Genomic DNA, 18599 nt, shown 5'->3' with positions numbered 1-18599 from the left:
ATGGTATGGCGTGCCAGAAATTGGATTGCGAGGAAAACAGAGTGGGTAATAAGATGTGCACCTCAAGTCAGAGCGCTTTGTCTGCCCACATTTGTTCTTAGCACCCATCCTACCTCCCCATCCACAGTCTCAGGGCTCGATTCCTCCTCCATAATTGTTTTCCTTATTGCAAGTAAGGGCTCAAGTTAGGGTTCAGCTACCAGAGAGAGACTTGCCATCTCTCTCTACCACCCCAGCCCCCATCCCCAAACATTCAGCTTTTGTTGCTTCCTTCTAATCTTAGAGATACAGGGGCTTACATGTTTGTTCTGCTGCTCATTGTGTTTGTGTGCCCACTCCCCCTTTTCTCTTCTGTAATAGAAGAGTTGTAGAGCACAACTCAATATTGACTAAATAACAGTTTTCCAAGATAAAACAACACGCTCATCCTTTGTAAATTTCATCCAGTCAGAGATGTTGATGTGACTGCATCTTAAATTAATATACAAGGATAGTACAGATTTTTAGATGTGCTTCACTTACTGGCTAGATTGGCGTCCTCTCCTTTAGCATGGGTGTGAGATGGAGGAGAATGTGTAAAAGGCCAGGATATTAGACCTGAGTGACACTGAGAAGCAATTTACTCAGGTCTGGCACTTAGAGTTATAATTTTTCCAAACCCAGGCATGTAACTCTGGGCTGAAAGTGACAATTGAGAGATCTGTCCATTGAAATCTCTTAACTCCACATTCTTCCTAACTCCCATTTCAGGGTAAGTGGGTCTGCAGACAGGCTCTCAGTTCTGATTTCCAGAGAGTCCTGGGGGTGCTTGTTATCTCCCTTTAAGATACTTTAGATTTTAAACAACATCAAAAAAATTAATCATTTTCACGTTCACATACATACATCGCAGGTGAAGGGGCCGTGCTATAAAATTAAGTGAATAGAGTTGTTCCACTGCAAAAGGTGAGAAATCATTGGTGTAGACATTTTAGTCCATTTGCAGAAAATTGCCTATTCTCAGATAGGTAGGTCAAGTGCAGAAAGAGCCACTACTTGAGATAAAATTTTCTTTTTACACTTGGCTTTGTCTTTTATCAGGGCAGGCAGCTAAGAGCTGCCCACACTTTCAATCCTGCTGTCTTCCCCTAGTAATTTTCTGGGCTATATATTAAGATGCGTTTGTTTTATAATGGACCTCACCCTCGTAGCTACAAATACTTTTAAAACCAAAAGGACATTAGAGAATAAGCTGTGCCTCTTCATTTGGCAGATGAAGGAAATTGGAAAGTCACCTGCCCACAGGAACACAGTGCCTGCCTGTCAGACAGGGCAGGTCGGAGCCCGCTCTCTCGCCTCCCCCACAGCTGTACCAGTTGCCATCTCAGATGCAGCACTATAAAGACCTTTATTTTCCCCTTCTCCTTTTTTGAACTCTTGCTTTCATTTAGGTACCTGGTTGAATGCTGGGTAATAAGCGTCTAATATTAAACAGAAGAAAAGGATCACGTTCTGAGGCTGTGTGACATAAAAAATGAGTTCCTTTTCTCTTTTCCTGCATTGACCGATGTCTCTGTTCCAAATGGAATCATCAAAATGTTTGTGAAATTTGGAGGAAACTTTATTATTATGTGTGTATTTATGTATTTATTTTTGGTACTGGAAATCAAACTCAGGACCTCACGCTTGCCAAGCAGGCACTGTGCTGCTGAGCTGTATCTCTAGCCTGAGAAACTGTTCAATAAACCTGGCAGAGTACCACATTCTGGGCAACACTTAATAGAAAATGGATGATGGAAATGTGGGGAGCCTTTTTTCCAGGTGGAGCTGGACTTTGGATTCTCAAGGTCCCCCACCCCTTCAGTGCGCACAGCAGATCCTGTACCTGGGCCGACAGAATCACCTGTCCTCAGTGTGCATTGTCCAGTAGGCACAGGGCTGTGAGTAGCCCCGCCACAGTTTTCTGGAATAGACCCATCCCCATAAGCGCTTTTATTCTTCAGAATTCACAGCATCAGTCCTGCCGGAAGTCTGCAAGGTCCCCTAGCCCAGGCCCCAGAGGCATCATAGGGCCTTTGTGTGCTGAGGAAGGCACCTGTGGTTACACTTATGCCATTACCTCAGTTTCAGAAATCACTTCAGGAAGCTTTATAACATTTCATAACGGGATTAAGTAGCTTCAGGGCTCAAGTCTAATGAGATTGGTCCAAAGAGAAGTCCAGTTGGTATTGATGTCAAGGTATTCTTGACCACGGATATAGCAGGTATCACCAGAGCTGTTTTCTGTCCACAGATGACCCTCTGATGGACTGGGTTAGGTAGGGGTCAACGGAAGCCACAGGACCATCTGCGAGTAGAGTGGCCGGCACTCATATCTGTACTTGTGGGGCTCATTTCCATTTCAGTGCATGTCACACTCCCACTGGTTTAGCATCACATCCTGTCACCTTAAAGATTTCCTGTATATTTTTTCCTAGCATCTTCATTTGAAATGTGTCAGATACTTTTTCATTTTTATTTTTATTTTTTAATATTGCCTGAGGAAGCTGGTGTCAGATTAGGGCATACAGCAGGTTAGAAAATGGAGCTTCACCTGGAAAAGTGTCATACTGTAAGGAGGAGATAACAGGTGGCACTGAGTCACCTGGTTGCATTCCTACCAGGACCTGCAATCCCCATGTCCTTTGCTCCAGCGTGTGCTGTTACAGATGGTCATAGTGGCTGTGGATGCCTGTAGGGAGCTGTACTTGGGCTCATTCATTTTTCAGTTGTGAGCCATAAAACTGTACAGAATAACAATTTATGCAAGCCTTAAATCAACTCTGCTCCTTTTCCTCCTCTTTCCCTTTTTTCCCTCCTTCCTCTTGTGCACGCACCAGTGTGTGTGTGATGGGGGACTGTTTTTCAAGGGTTAAGGTAACTTCTCAAGAAATTCACATGGCGGTCCCGACAAGTTAAGGGCGGAGTGGTGGTGCCCATGCCTTGGAATAGAACCTAGTGAGTCCCAGAAGCCCCAGCGTTGTTTTTCAGGCTGAGGTTGTTTCACATTCCTCTGGCCTTGCCTTTGGCATCTCGGAGTGTTTACTCCTCACCTTTGGTTGGCTCTGTAAACATGGAAGCCTCCTCAACTGGTGTCCAGCATCTGAGCCTGCAGCTGCCTTTCACCGTCCCTTACCAGGAGCTCTGATGGCAGCCATGGTGCTGCATTATTTAGATGTCATCGTTTTGTTCTGGCTTTGGTGGTGTCTGGACCAGGAGCACAGACCCTCTGCCTGCATCCAGGACTCTGCACGCTTGGCCCACACACACAGGTCTGCCTGTACCAACAGGGCCTGCCAGAGGGATCTTCCTGTCACTCCCTCTGTCCTGGGGCAGCATCTGGTGGCCTACGGGAATGGAGGACAGTTTTTTAACTGTGGCTTTTACTGGGTGGCCTTGATAACTGGCTTTCTAAATAGCCAGCGTAGAGCATACATGCCTAAAATGAAGAGGGAAAAAAAGATACACTCCTGTACATTTTATTGTACCCAAGTACTGTGTTTGTATACATTTTAACTGAAGAAGAAAAGTAATCCTGCTTTTGTATACAATCTTTTTTAACAATTGTTTATTATTGTATCCAGGTAACAAGCATGGTAAGTATTTTCATTAAACTGAGTATTCTGTATTTTAGCTGTGCTTGGCAGACTTTTTTGGCTAGCTTTGTGTTACTAGTCTTGGCTTTTCTAGAAAAGACCTATTTAGCAAAAGGAGAAACCACCTACCTGTATTGCCCCCATGTCCTTGGCTTTTGTTAAGAGGCCTTAGAGCCTTAAACCCATGGTGAGGATGTGCTAGAACGCATGCGCCCTGCCAGCATGCTGCTTGGCCCGTCCCCCACTGCCCGCTGCTTCTGAGCTGCCCCTGCTAGGTGCCTGCCGGGGCTTTTGGCCTCTTGTGACCCCAGCAGCTCCAGGGACTGTGGCCTCCTGAAGCTAGAGTACACACAGGTAGAGCTCCCTGCACACTGTCCCCAGTCCACACCCACATCTCTCCCCTGCTGTAAGCATGGCCTCACCCAGCCATTCCCTTAGTGTGTTAAGCAATTGGAAAGACTTTTTGGAAGCTGGAAAGTAAATTCATTGTCGACATTCTCAGAGGCTTCCCCATTCTGTTGGAAAATGAAATAAGATAAAAAGCAAAAAAACCTTGCCACTGGGTGTTCTTAGCAAATGTGCAGTGTTACGGTAGGTTGAGTGTGTTTTAGCCTTCTGGCCGTGTTATCCATGCATGTTTGCTTTTCCGGCCTCTTTCGTGGTTCTGTATTTTAGTCCATGTGCTCGTGGCTCATTGGCTGTGGCTGTTTAACCTGCCTGGTAGCCATGCGTTCTCTATTAAGTCAGTGTGTCACTGTCACCTTCAAGGATCAGACTGCGAAGGATAAGGCCCTCCAGCACATGGCCGCCATGTCGTCAGCCCAGATCGTCTCTGCCACTGCCATTCACAACAAGCTGGGGCTGCCTGGGATCCCACGCCCCACCTTCCCGGGGGCTCCGGGGGTAAGTAGGAAGCAGGCCCAGGACTGCTGATGGCCGAGTGTGGTATAGGCCAGCATTAAACCGTCCACCTGGCACTTCCTGTTAGATGGGTCAGGTTTATGAAAGAAAGGAAGGGAGCAAGAGAGAGGAAATCTTAGTCCCTGAAGACAGGGAATAAAGTATCATTTTTCTGGTTCCCTTTTGGATTGTAACCTACTTCTTCTGTTCTCTCAAGCCCCCCATGCTCCCACCCCATCCCTTGTCTCTGTCCCTGCATCCTCAGGTCACTTTATGGCTCTTAGCCTTGTAAAGACACAGAGCATGTAGTAATACTTTTATTTTACCATATACCAAGGGCTAAGAAGCATTATGCTATAATATTTACAGCCCTCACAGCCATCTTAAATGCCTTTTACTGTCATTGCCATTTTACAGATGCGAGAACTGAGTTTGCTTGGGAGCAAAACAAGAGCTGGTGCGGCTTAACTCGGGGCAGGCAGGCCGGCCGTAGTGATGTTAGGGTTAGCTCTAGGTCTGTGTGGCTTTGAAAGCTGCGCTTCCCCGTTTATTTCAGGCAGCCTCTCTGGTGGGAGCAGCACACACTAAAGGCTTCAGGGATACTCACAGCAAAACGGGGGCCTATATTGCTTCTTGAGCCCCTCGCCATCTCGTTTTGTGCTGTGTCCACCATTCCCTGGGCCTTGGGTGTTCCACCCCCACCCCACCCCGAGGATTTTCAGGGCAGAGGGGATAAGGGGAGCCCTGCGTTGCTAGGCCAAGGGTAGGTTGTAATCTTACGCACTGCGTGGTGATCAGATCTGTGATCAAGAAGATGCTGCTGCAGCTGGTAGGAAATGGGAAACTGCTGTCCTTCAGCAGGGCTTGCAGTGTGTACGCAACCTGAACTGTGCTTAAGATATTGTTGCTTTTGTCTTCCAGTTCTGGCCTGGAATGATACAAACAGGACAACCAGGATCCTCACAAGAGTAAGTCTGAGGCTGGTGACAGCCTACCCTGGGGGAAAGTCCTCCCTGTACCAAACTGTGTCAGGACTTAGAGGGAAAAGGGGGGTTAAACGGATTCCTGCAGCAGCCTGTCCCACAATCTCCTGAGGTTAGTAGCAGGAAAGAGACCAACCTCAGATCCAGCAGAGGTGTGAGTGCCTCACTTGCCCATTAGCTTGATGGTCATTCTGCTGGGAACAGGAAGTGGGTTCCTGTCCCTTTGTGGCTTCTGGAGGGCAGAGCTTGGGGTCTTCCTCAGCTGATAAAGGGCAACAGAAGGAATCCTATAGTTCTTTCCATTCTGCCTTTCCCTCTGTTAGGGGGGATAAGAGAAACATCTGCAAATTATTTGAGAGACAGGGAAGCTGGCTCAGGCCACCAGAAGAAAAGAACAATTTGAGAATAAAAGCAGAAAAGATCAATCCCTGGTACAAAAAAAAAAAAAAAAAAGCAGAAAGGAATCCCTGCCTATTAAAAGAATTTGACCTAAGTGTCCCAGAGCAGGAGAGTCTGATGCATGTTGTAGGCCTTGCCTGGACATAGCTACTGACCTCTTGTCTTTGTGGGGATGAAAAAAGGTTCAGAGGCAGATGTCACTGCCATGAACATCAGGCTGCTGGTTGTCCACTTGAAGAGTGTAATGCAGGATCCCTACAGAGAGGCCGGGCAGGCTGGACCGTGTGTGCCCATGATTTATGACTCTTGCCACCTGTTTGCCCCTAGTGTCAAGCCCTTCGTGCAGCAGGCCTACCCCATCCAGCCTGCGGTCACAGCCCCCATTCCAGGTGAGTCTTCTTAGCTTTCTTTCCGGGGGAGGTATGTGGCCCCGCAGCCAACAGCCAGCCCTGTTTTGCTTTCCAGAGCTTGTGCTGCTGTCTTCACCACAGCTGCGTATCTCCTCTCACTTGGGAATACTGGCTTCCATTTCTACCCCTGCTCATCTAAAGGGTGGCAGTGGTCTGGAGCTCAAGAGGGCCACAAGGGGTGTCCTCCACCCTGGGCCCAAGTCCCCTAACTCATTTCCCAAGTGTTCTTTGAAAGAAGAGTTTGTAGAGAAACAGGAAGGCAGATCATTTCCGCCAGGGCAGTGGTCATGCTTAGAGGGGAAGTTGTGGTTCCCTTCTCATTATAAACTGGCTGAATGAGGCAGTCTGTCGTGAGCACAGATGCAGTTGTACTCTCACTTTCCTAGTGTAATTCCCCTTCTCAGGGTCCCTTCTGCAACGAAGAGCATGCACCGAAGCCAAAATAGAAATCAGGAATTGGGTGGACCCATTGTGTCCTCTGTCTCACCCCTACCCATACTGACCCATTCCACACATGCATAGTCACTTAGTTGAGTGCAGTGCAAAAAGTCATTGCTGTCCACTATAGAGGCCCCAAGTGAGAAAAACCTCACAGGTTGCTCTCTGGAGCCTCCTGAGGGAGTATGATACAGTTCTGGGACCAGTCTTAACGAAGAAGGTGGACGAGTACAAGGAGTGCATGGCATGTCTGGTCTCACAGGCATTTGGAAACTTCCACCCGGGTCTTCAGCCATTCATGGCGTGGTTCTTAAATGGGGTCTTTTGTCTGGGATTCAGTGTCCTCTCGCCAGCAGCCTTAACCTTAGCCACAGGTGGCTTCATGAGCTCATGCACTGCAGTTGCCCAGCTGGTTCCTATCTCATCTCACGGAGCCTCCGCCGGATGTCACCACTACCTGGCTGAGTTCCTCCTTAGATGCTGCTGGGGGCTCTTGGCCTTCCCCTTGAGGTCATCCATTTCAAACAACCCTGCACCTGTACTGGTCTGAGGCCTGAGGGCAACAGAGGCCAGATATAAAGGTGACATTGGTTTTTCAGGATTTGAGCCTGCGTCAGCCCCAGCTCCCTCCGTCCCTGCCTGGCAGGGCCGCTCCATTGGCACAACCAAGCTTCGCCTGGTGGAGTTCTCAGCTTTTCTCGAGCAGCAGCGAGACCCAGACTCGGTGAGTGTGCCCAGAGGTGTGTGCTCATCCTGGATTTGCTTCCTGCTTCTTTTCACTTTCTCCCACCCTTGTCTTTCATCCTGGCTCTTCCCTGGTGCCTGGTAGAAGCCCCACATCAAAGCAGCCTGCGGCAGCCAGCACCCTTTTGCCAGGAAGAAGGAAGGGCGTTCCCCCTGGCAGTGAGGAGAACCCCAGGGCTGCTGGGTCAGTGCTGCTCACCTCATACACTGCAGGGAGTATTTAGCCTCGGGAGAGGACCCTCGATCCCACTCTTGGGCTGGCGTGAGCAAGGCTTTCAGTTCCATGCCCAGCACTGCAAGAAGAAAAATCAACAGCCGGTAACATTGATTGAGTCTTGCTCTGCGACTGACACTGTGCTGTGGTATGAGGTCTTTGATCCCATTTTATCTTCCCAGAAAGCCTGTGAGAGTAGATGAGGAAACGGAGAGTTTAAGTAACTTTTCCAAACTCACATACGTTAAGTCTAACAGACTAAAGATTCAGACTGAAGTCTTCAAAACTCTATATAAAACAGTCAGCTATTATTCTGTTCCGCTTTTCCAAATATGTTTTCTCAAAATAGCAAGTTGTTATCTTAAGGTGAAGTAACAAAGTGGTACTTTAACAGCTTAACATAGACTGCAGAGCGTTATAATATCAAATACCAATAACATTGTCATCTGGCCTCTATTTATCATTTTCTTCTTTTCCTTCTCCCCCACCCCATCTTGTATTTATCGTCCCATCCTTGCCCATACATATGTGATCCTCCCTTCCTTCCCATCCCACAAGCCCCGTACCCTTTCCTCACACCCACTCCTTGGCTGTTTGTGTGAGCATTGCATCTGTGTGTGGGTGAGTCCAGGGCGAACACTGGAGGAATCATGAGTTGTCTTCAGGGCCCACCAGCTCCTTTCTGCATTCCTTGCCTCCCCGTTGTGCCACCTCGGGTGATAAGCCGCACAGAGGTCCCAGCTTCGCTGGCTGCGTGTCGACAGCCTTGCTGTCACTCTGCTATCAGGAGAAGGTGTCATGTACATGCTCACAGGCTGTTGAAAATGACTGAGATATGGAGCAAGTGGTGCTGCCCGCTGTGGGGGTTTGTGCTTTGCCTGTGTGGACAGCCTTCGTGGCTGTGCTAGAGCGAGGCCTGCCTGGAGGGACCTGCCCAGCCCTCACTGCAGCCGAGACAGGGCGCCCACATATGGCTCCCTGACCTCCCTGCCTGTGAATTGTGAACTCTGCTACCCTGTGGGAAAGCAGAGCGGTTTCCAAGTCACCGTAGATGAAGAAAGTGATGTAAAGCAGGCCTCTGAGCCTGTCAGGGTGCTAGAGGAAGGTGAAGTTGTTGAGACCGAGGTACACCAGCCTTCTCCAGTAGCTGCCTGCTTTTACAAGAGGGCAGTGCTGGTAGGTGAGGAGCCCTCCATGCTGGAGCATTCCAGCAATCACTCTAAGAGCCTCTGGCTTTGTGTGCTTCCTGTTCTGTTTGTGAAGTATGCAGGCCTCTTTGGTGATGGCTGCAGTCCTGTTTGTGTGGTACCTGCTGTTTACAGAATACTTTGCTGTCAACTACTCCCCCATGCCCTCTTCGTGTGCCATGAGATGGGCTCAGTTTTCCTCATCTTACAGGTGAAGACACTGAGGCCCTGGCATGTGATGAGGTGACTGACTCGATCTTTAGCTAGTACACAGAGAGGAGCCAGGACTCTGAATCTTCCTTCTTTCTGTCTTTCCCTTTTCATTTTCTTTTCCCTTTCCCTTTGCCTCTCTTCTTTGCTGGGGACAGGGCTCACTGCACCCTAGGCTAGCACTCCCCACTGAGCCACACCCAGTCCCAAGTCTTGTGTCTCATTGTACTCTTCTCCCTGCTATTAAACACTGCTTCCCAATTTCCAAGTTCTCTTGGGTTGCTCGTTCTGTCTCTTGTGCAAGCAAGCCTCTGTCTGCCTCTCAATGTGGTCACTTTACAGGGACATGCTTTCAAGATGGTAGAAAACAAAATCCCCCAAATCATTTTCGTTGCTCTGACTTAAAAAGTAGACTGTATAATCGCCAGCTGGAGTAGCTCCCTGACAGTTGCTGTGCTCTCCCGTTGTGGATCTGTCAGGGACCAGAATGCTGCTCTTAGGTTGTTCTTCCATTTTTGCCGGGTTTGACAATTTTTAATCACTGGCAGATTTGTTCCGTCCATTCTCTAAACACTTCAGCACTGTGTGCATTGGTCAGGGGTGGGAGACAAGAGGGACCTGCTGTGCCCTGGCAGAGTGTGACATCTGGAGAGGGGGAAATGAGTAGTTACAGGAGGAGTCACTGGGAGGCGCCTGCCTATTAGGTAGGAGGGATGCGAGCACGGGACTGAGATCAAGGCAGGCTCGCGGGAAGAAGTAACAAACAAAGAAGAAGAACATTCTGCAGCTGATGAACCCAAGTGTACAAAGCAGTAAGTGAAGCTGGTGACTGTTTAGCCAGGCAGCGCTTACCAAATGTCACAGTGGAGTCCAGAGGTCCATGATCCCTGTATGATCAGAATGGCGCTTTTGTATCAGAATGGTCCCACTGATTTGGCTTTTTCAATATTGAAATCAGTGCTGGGCTGTATACTTTAGACCCCAGCACTTGCATTAAAGGGTCCTTAAATGAAAAATCAACACCCTTGGGTCCTTTGAGGAAATGACGATTCTATTTTAGGGGCTCTCATTTGGGAACTGAGGGACATAGTAACCTTTTAAACACTTGTGTGCCAGCCACAGCATCCGAGGTTATGGATTCAGCAGCAAAGGAAGGGAATTCTCTCTCTCACAGAGCTCAGACTTTAGGAGAAGACAAAGCAACCACCACACAAACATGCACCTACATACACATATATATACTGTGGTCCCTGCCCACATGGGTGCCCCAGTCCTTTATGTGAAATGAAGTGGTAACTGTTTAAGAACTGTTCTTATCTTTTTCCATACATAAATCATTTTCTATGAATATGATAGAAAAAGACAGTGTGTATGTAAATTTTTAAAAAAATATATTCAGTAAAAGAGAAAATATTCCCCCTCACCTCAGGTGCACTTTCCGAAGCAGTCTCTGAAGTCTTTCTTGAGTCTCTGTAGTTGCAGAGATGTGGTTGCCTTGATGTTCTACGTAAGTTCAAAATGTCTACAATTTGTGATCATTTTGACTTTGAGGAAGAGCCAGAAATCGCATAGTACCTTATGGACATACCGTAATGTTTTTAGAAATGTGCCTCATTTTTTGTCATAATGACACTTGTATCAGAGGACCACCAGGGAGGAGCATATTGAGGGGGATTAATGGCAGTGTCTCTTTTACTGTAATAAATTTTAAGATTTAAATATTCACCATATATTTTTATCAGACCTCATGCAACTTACAATACCAGATGTTTGTGAATGCTAGTAGTTATTGTACTGTAGCGTTTAGGGAATTAAGACAGAGATAAGTCTGTATATGTGTAGTATAGGGGTAACCAGGGCACAGGTAATTTTGATCCACAGTTGGATTAGAATCACTACCGTATGCCAAGGGCTGCTCAGTGGTGCTTGGAACAACAGCCCTTCACAATTGAAAGTTACTTGCTCCTTAAATTAAAAACGTATAATTGCAGAAAATAGTAATACCGCTAATATATGTATTAGTGTTTCTGACTTGTCTACAGTGTTTAATTATGATCTGTCAGATATTGCCAGCCAGTGCTGATGGTGAAGTTACGTTGCTGTTACCTCAGTCTCAATTTTTGTTGTCGCTTCTAAAGTTTCTATGTTATGAACTTACTTTGCAGTCATATGCCAATGAGCCACGTATGTACAAAAGAATATATGGCAGATTGGAAACAGGATATACATTTGATTTTAGTACTCATGTAAGAATGAGAATCTGAAGGATGATTATTGTGCTGGGGGAAAAATGGGGATTAACAAATTAAAAGGAGGGGAAATTAACAAAATTGTTTAAAGTGTTTGACAGTGTTTCAAGCAGCATCCTCTCAAATCATGTAAGATATTCTTTACTGGATAAACGCCCAGTGGTGTCACAATAGAGGTGTGGTGGTGCTTTTAGACCAAGGTCGTGCTGAAAAATTTGAACACATGGATGGGTTGTGTGTGTATGTGACTTCCTGGACATTAATCTTACAATTATTTTTCTTTCGACAATGGGCAAATTAAAGCCACCTAAGATACTCATTTGGTATATTTTAACACATTTGGTTATACTGTGGTTAAAACTTAACATCAAACCTTAAGCGCACTGATTTAATAAAGAAGCCAGCAGAATAACCAATAATTAAATGGCCTTAAACAAATTAAACTTTGCATTTGAATTCTGTAAACCTTTGCTCCACACAGACAAGTACATACATTCTACCCTGGTTCTCCAGGATGGCGAAGGCTTATTGGAATCATGGAGTGCTATGATATTTTTAGCACAAGAAGAGAATAGGCAGGGCAAACACAAACAAATGAAGTGGCCAGGTGCAATGCTATTTTTCTCAGTGATTGCTTTAATCCTTACCATAGGTCTGTGAGGCAGGCAGTTGTATTCTTTTCTATGAAAGAGGCTTAAGGAGGCTTCTGACTTACACTAGTGGCTCTAACCAGCTTTGAACCCCCGGGACCTTTTCCCAAGAGGAGAATAGTCCTGATTGCACACCTGGGTAACAAGGCCGAGTGCGTCCTTTGCCTCTTGCTCAGCCCGGGGCTGCCTCCCAGCAGTACCAACATTTCTGGGAACTCACTGTTAGGCTCACCACACGTGTCACTAAATGCTTCATGTTTTTGTTTTTACCACGATCTGGCTTCATTTATTTGTTTTAGAACTTTGATTAATATATGCTTACAGTCCATAATGATTCCATTCATCATGGGGAGCTGGTACAGGTTCCTAACACATCTTCACTCTGTGTTCATCCTCTTCCCCTTTTCTTCCCTCCCCTAAGACTTCATAATTCTGTCACTTCCAGCAAGAGCTGTACTAGTATTAGTGGATTAGTGAGGACCAACGCTTTTTACCCATTTTCTGTGTGCCAGCCCCTTCACTGTCTTGTGTAATCCTTGTGGAGTTACCGTTGTTTGCCCAGTGTGAGACAGCCAGCTGAAGTTGGAAATGGGATTCAGATGAGGCCTGCTGACTCCATATCCTGAGATTGTGACCCCAAGACTGGATGGTCCATTTGAATCTGAGCAGCCTGTTGCAGCCCAAGGCACAAGTGGCTGAACGCCCCCTGCTGGCCCTGTGTGCTGTGTACACCAGGAGCACCATGTGGCAGTGTTTCCTTGAGTTGGTGGAATTGATGGTGGTTGGTTTTGGTAGAGAACCAGGAAGTCAGTCCCTCTGTTACCTTTGGCTCCACTAGAAGCTAAGAGAAAAACAGCAGAAGGTGAAGAAAGGAAGGCAGACTCAAAAACAGAGACTATTTGTTAACAATGCTTGAAAATACACTACATGATTTCACTGTTGCATATCAAAGGACTTCAAGTGTAAAGGGCAGGACTTCCACCCAGGGGTAGGCTATTGAAAAGGGCTTACCCTGAATCAGGGTCTATTTTCTGCAGGCCCAGTTGGACAGCTGCTGCTTTATACACAGGAAAACTCAACTTGGCAAGCTATAAGCTGCATGCTGTATATGCGTGGAGAGTGGTTTTGCTCATAAAGCCTAGCCCATTCCAGTCCCAGCCCTGAGGCATGGCTGCTCTAGCAACTTCAACCTCACGGCCCCCTCCTGCTCCACAGCCCCTGTCTATTCGCACTTCCCAGGCGTGTTTACTGCCTGCCTGCCCTAGGTGCCAGCGTGAGCAGGGGCTGTGAGCAGGGCAGGAGAGCAGAATGGTTTACGTAGGTAAGAGTCACACAATCAGAGAAGAAGAGATTATCTTCTAGATTTTGCAAAGGTGTTCATGTGCCCCCAAAGAAGGAAAGTCCCATGATGCAGTACAGGAGCAGCACCCGTGCCCCTCAAGACTCTCCAGCACTCAGCATGGAAATTGCTTTCTGGAATCGCCTCCCTCCCGCAACTGTGACTAGGTTAATCAGGAGCACTGTTCACCCAGCATGATTCTGAAGTAAGACAGCTGCCCACAAAGAATGAGCTTCCTGAGTGAGCTGGATGCCATGGTCCTTCATATTGAGTGGAGTTGGGCCAGACTTTCTTCACTGAGTTCCTTTTCCATCCCATCTGTGATTCTTCTCAGGGCTTGGGCTAAGGAGTGAGGGATGGCAGTGTGATGCAGGCTGTGCTTGGGAACACATCTTCTGTTGGGCTCCAGGATACATCTTCCTGTTAGACAAAGTGGGGGCTGATGTTTGAATTCTGCCAACTGTGGGCAGGTGACGTCGCAGCTCAGCCTCAACTTCCCATCTGTGATGTGGACACAGCATTACTGTGGCGAATCCATCCCAAGCACGAGTTGCATGGTTTTTTAATCTGTCTTACAGCATTACAGTGAGAAGCTGAGCCCGAGATGTGTACAGCAACCAGGTTTGGGACAGTGTGCTCACCAGTTGCTTGGACTCTATTGCAATTCAGCTGGGAGCTGCAGTTTTTAGAAGTTAATTCTTTTTTGTATAGGTAGTAAATTCATGTAGTCAGAAAGCCACAAGTATCAGAGTGGCATGCAGATTTCCCTTCCTTCCAAATCCTGTTCCATCCTTAAGAAAACAACCACTGCCATTAGAGCTCTCTCATGAATCTTTTCCAGAAATTCTCATAAAATGAATATATGTTTTCCACCCTACCTACCTTTTAAAGAGACTGTGATCCACCATGCGCTTCAGGGAGAGCATGGCTACAGCAGCCTAGAGGAGGGGCAGAAGTAGGCAAGATGCTGCTGGCCAGGTGACAGGAGAGGACCACCAAGGCCTGGTGGAGCTGTGAGAGGCAAGACTTAGTGGAATGACTGTCTGTGAGGCCCAGTGTGCTGGTACAATCTTGCGAGTCACCGAACAGGGCAGGAACCAGGCTCACTTAGAACTCCCTGAGTGATACTGAAGTTTCTTCTTCTCAGAGTAAAACTGATCTTGGACACAGAGACTCAGAGTTTTAAGTAGCTCAGCCCAAGACACAGTTAGTCCACAGCAGGGTTAAGTAGTCGGGTGAGGAATTTTAAGGGAGTGACAGCAGTCCACCGTCACAGTATTGTTGTGTTGACCCTGCTTGCTGGGAAGGTGGGCAGGTAGGATGTTTGCTTCATAGAGGGACATTTGGACAAACAGGAACTGTAGGACACTGGATTTGGGCTCCTGGAGAACAGAGAATCCCTGATGGTGGCCTGGGTTGGATAAAGGAAGCACCTCTGACCAGAGGGAAGTATGGGGTCCAGCTCCATACTTCCCCATTCCTCATTTCTAAGGCACTGAGGGGGCATATGGGATATGTGGTGGGAGTCCACATTTCCCAGAACCGAGGGGAGCCCATGTTCTGCGGCTACATCCTGCAGACAGCCTAGTTGTTTTCCATGAAGCGCTTGGTCAGACAGGAGCCATGGATGATTTAGTTTTCATATCTTCATAGTTCCTTCTAAGGTCTAAATTTTTAGCTCCATTAAAATTGCTGGGTCAGGATACAGGTCTTGACTTTGGTTTGAAACACATTACCAGAAGTGCTCAGGAAATGCAGCATCGAGGAGGCCTGCTTCAGAGGGCAGCAGAGATGGCTTTTGTGGGGCGACTGGGATGAAGAATTAAGATTAGAAGCCAGGGGCCACGTCCAGGTTGCAAGAGGACCTTGCCTGTGTCCTGTGCAGCCGAGAGAAGGGCACATGTCCCCAGCAAGCTCCTCAGCCCGCAGAGTTGCTACCTGAGTCTGGACCTCTGAGTTCCAGTTTCTCATCCTTCAGAAAACTGCTGCTTTTTCTGCCCCAATGCTGGGCTTGCATGTGGATTCCTTATGGTAACCTAGCACACCAGCACCAGGGCAGCTCACAGGAACCTGCCTAGAACTTAGCAGTGTATGTTTCATCTCACCTTCACACTTGACCCTGCAGGAGCTGTCTTCACACTTGACAGCCCCGGAGCCATCCCTGTGCTGAGAAGAAGCCCAAGACTAAGAAAGGCTGAGCAGCTGCCTCAGGCCACTCAGCTCAAAAACAGCAGAACCTGGATTCTGACACGTGTATCATTAACATGTTCCTTTCTTGCTTAGAACAATTGGTCAGAAAGTAGACTTGGGCTGGCCTCTTCCAGGAAGGATGCAGCTGGTTGCAAGGGTGGCTCAGCCTTGGGGCCGCTCCAGGTTTTTCTCTTGGTGTTCTTCGGAGAGTGGTCTTCCAGGAGGGTACAAGAGGCAGAGCGTCCTCAGGGGTGGAGGCAACAGTGGGTGTGGTGGGGACCTCTTTCCTCTGCAGTTTTACATGATGCCACACTGTCCTGACTGAGCAGCACACACCCTTCTGTATCGGCAGCCACACTCTGTCTGAGTTGTTCTGGGATCTCATCCTCTAAGCAATTGAAAGCATCTGGAAATCCAGGTTTTATAGACGTTTCACAGAGGCCTCACCAGGCTCCATCTGCTTTCCTTGGCAGGTCAGCTCCCCACCTGCCTGCCACCAGCCTGCCTTACCAGTGGCCACCCATACTTAGCCAGTGGCCCTATCCAGCTACCCTTCTGCACCCAATAAATGGCATTCTGTCTGTCTGTAGAGGTAGTGGTAGAGATCTCAGGTTGACACATCCTGGTGTGAGATGCAGGAAGTGCTCCCAATGCTGTTTCCTTCTGGGAGGGAAAAGCGGAGGCCAAGGACACAGCAGCATGCAGGGCCAGGAAGCCGGAATCAGGCTGTTGCCCTGAGCAGTGAACCCAGGGAGAGCTTGCTTCGCTCATTTTCTCCCTGGTACGCACAGAGCACAGCTCTCCCCATCCCCTGCCCTGAGTTGAATGTGCAAGTCCCTCAAGGGCCCTCCTCCCAAGTCACTTTCTTGGCTTGGCTCCACATCCATTCTCTATCCCTGCAGAGCCTGGGGGCTTATCAGAGGCTACTCAAGCTGCCCTGGAGGTGGCTGCACAGAGTCCAGGGAGAAGCCTGACAAGAGGCAAACGTGGGTGATTTGTTCTTGTTCTGTTCCAACTTGTACATTAGCATCCCTTGACATGAGTTATTTGTCTTGGTTTCTTTAAATTCCTAAGTGGATTATAATTTTTATTTTGGTATTATTTGACAGCAGTCATTTTTCAAGGTTTTACTGCGTTCTTCAAATACTTTGAATTTTTGGGACAAGTTTAGGAGAATATCGCCATCTTCAGGTTAGGTGGTGAGATGCTGTGTTGTGGCTATGGGAGGACACATTTATTTATAGGACTTGTGCTTTGCTTTTCTTGAAAAAGAGGTCACTTCGTCATAGGTCTCTAGGATAGAACAAATTAGCAGTTCTTTTAAAAAGGGGAGAAAGAAAAGACAATAAACGCTCAGTGACTACTTTTGGGAATTGAGCTGTTCTGCTGCTTTCACTGTCACTGAGGGGCAGTGTCCAAGCTGCCCCACCCCACTTTGAAGGGCAGACCTTATTTTCCTGACAGGCAGACCTCAGGGTATAGGAATCTGGAGAAGGTACCGCGTCCCTAAGGGAAGTGCAGTGGTTAGACCACAGCTCCCCACCTTAGCTGTCTTGCAGTTCACTAATAGCAGATTGGTAGGAATCACCCTCAACTGAAACTTTGCTCCCTCCATTTCTGCTTTACACTGTTGTATTTCCGTTTTGTAGCTGTCCAGAAGACAGCATTGATTTCAGATTATCTCGCCTTAAGAAATGTCACCATTACTCGGACTAATGAATTGTATGCTAGGTACAATGTTGTGTACTTTCTCTGCATCTTCTCTTTAGATCTTGAGTCTGTTGCAAAGTAGGGACTATGACTCCCCTGCATTACAGCTGTGGGGACTGCAGCAGAAAGGGCTGAATTGTCTGACCTGGTGATTCAGCTGGGAAGTGACCCAAATCCCAACTGATAGAGAATCCAGGTCTCCTCACTGCTATCTGCAACTTCCCTAGCAGCATTGGGCAAAAGAGTGCCAGGGGCCAGGAAGAAAGGGGCCTCAGAACAGCTGTGGGGAGGAGGAAAGTCGTTTCTCCCATCCCAGGGACTCTAAATAACCTGTGCAAGCAGATGGGTTGAATTTTTAGGATTACAGTCATATTTATCACCATTTGCCACTGCTGTAAAGAATAACTGGAGGGATTGTAGCAGCCTAAAGACAAACCAAGATAGAAACCTGTGCATAAAGAGTGTGTCAGTAGCCCTAGAGCTGTGGGGCCCTCTGGCCCGAGGTGTGGCGTCTGTCTTTCTGGTGAGCTCCACATGCACACAGGCGCCCAGCTCCTGTTCAGCACTCCTGAGTACTTGAGCTGCAGGAAAGCTTTGCAATCTGACCCAGGCTCCTTTGCAGTCCAGGGAACTTGTGGCCAATGTAGAATAAACATCCTGGAGTTATATTTTTGTTTCCTTTTATAGTTTTTTCCCTTCCTCAAAATCCCCATGGTGTTCCAAGTTAGTTTTTGACTGTTTATTTAAGTTAATAAAGTAATACTCATGCATTGTGTATAAGCCAAATGGAACCATGTGACCCATAAAGAAAAGTAGCAGGCTAATTGATGGATGCCCTGTGACTGCTCACTGTCCAGTCCCAGTCCTTTGGGACAGCTGTGCAGCTTTGCAGCCGTTGCGGTGTGTGTGTATCTGCGTGTGTGTAACCAACATGTTTACACGGTGTCACTCTGTGTCAGTTTTAGATACACTAACTCCTAACTCTAGAAGGCTAGGATTTAGCTCTGTAAAAACATGCACCTGCTTTTTCCACTCACTCCTTCTTCCTGCTTCCCAGTGTAGTTGTACACAACTTCTGGTTTAATTGACATTTAGTAGTTACGTTACACACCTCGTGTACATTTCTCACACAGCAATGTGATAGAATCATTCATTTAACTTACAAAACTTTGCTTTTCTGGAGCATGTCATTGACCCTTTTATTTGCTTGTTCAGTTTTTCAGAATACATCCTTAATCAAGCATATCCCCAATGTTTCTAACACAACTCTGCAGATGGCCAGCTAAATCAGAGTATCCCTCGGCCCCTCTGGAGTTGGCTAGTTGCTGCCCTGGCCAACTTTACATTTTCACTGTGTGGCAG

At 47.4% G+C, this 18599-nt stretch overlaps 1 protein-coding gene across 11 annotated transcripts in view; it reads left to right on the top strand.

Moving 5' to 3' along the window:
- Tead1 (TEA domain transcription factor 1) overlaps positions 1-18599 on the top strand; it is a 246989-nt gene that overhangs the window by 185854 nt on the left and 42536 nt on the right. For 7 of the 11 annotated variants that reach the window (XM_063251898.1, XM_063251892.1, XM_063251890.1 and 4 more), the window contains 5 exons: positions 3603-3614; positions 4383-4517; positions 5436-5482; positions 6224-6285; positions 7344-7468. In XM_063251898.1, the coding sequence (XP_063107968.1) occupies positions 3603-3614; positions 4383-4517; positions 5436-5482; positions 6224-6285; positions 7344-7468 (381 nt within the window). The remainder of the gene's footprint in view (positions 1-3602; positions 3615-4382; positions 4518-5435; positions 5483-6223; positions 6286-7343; positions 7469-18599) is intronic. The other 4 variants (XM_063251891.1, XM_063251896.1, XM_063251895.1 and 1 more) reach the window with 1 other exon arrangement.

The sequence above is a fragment of the Cavia porcellus genome, unplaced genomic scaffold, assembly GCF_034190915.1.
Source record: "Cavia porcellus strain 051 isolate PalLab524CR breed Dunkin Hartley unplaced genomic scaffold, mCavPor4.1 scaffold_6, whole genome shotgun sequence".
NCBI classification, from domain to species: Eukaryota; Metazoa; Chordata; class Mammalia; order Rodentia; family Caviidae; genus Cavia; species Cavia porcellus.
The sequence above is the reverse complement of the archived record's forward strand: the minus strand, read 5'-3'. Positions and strand labels throughout refer to the sequence as shown.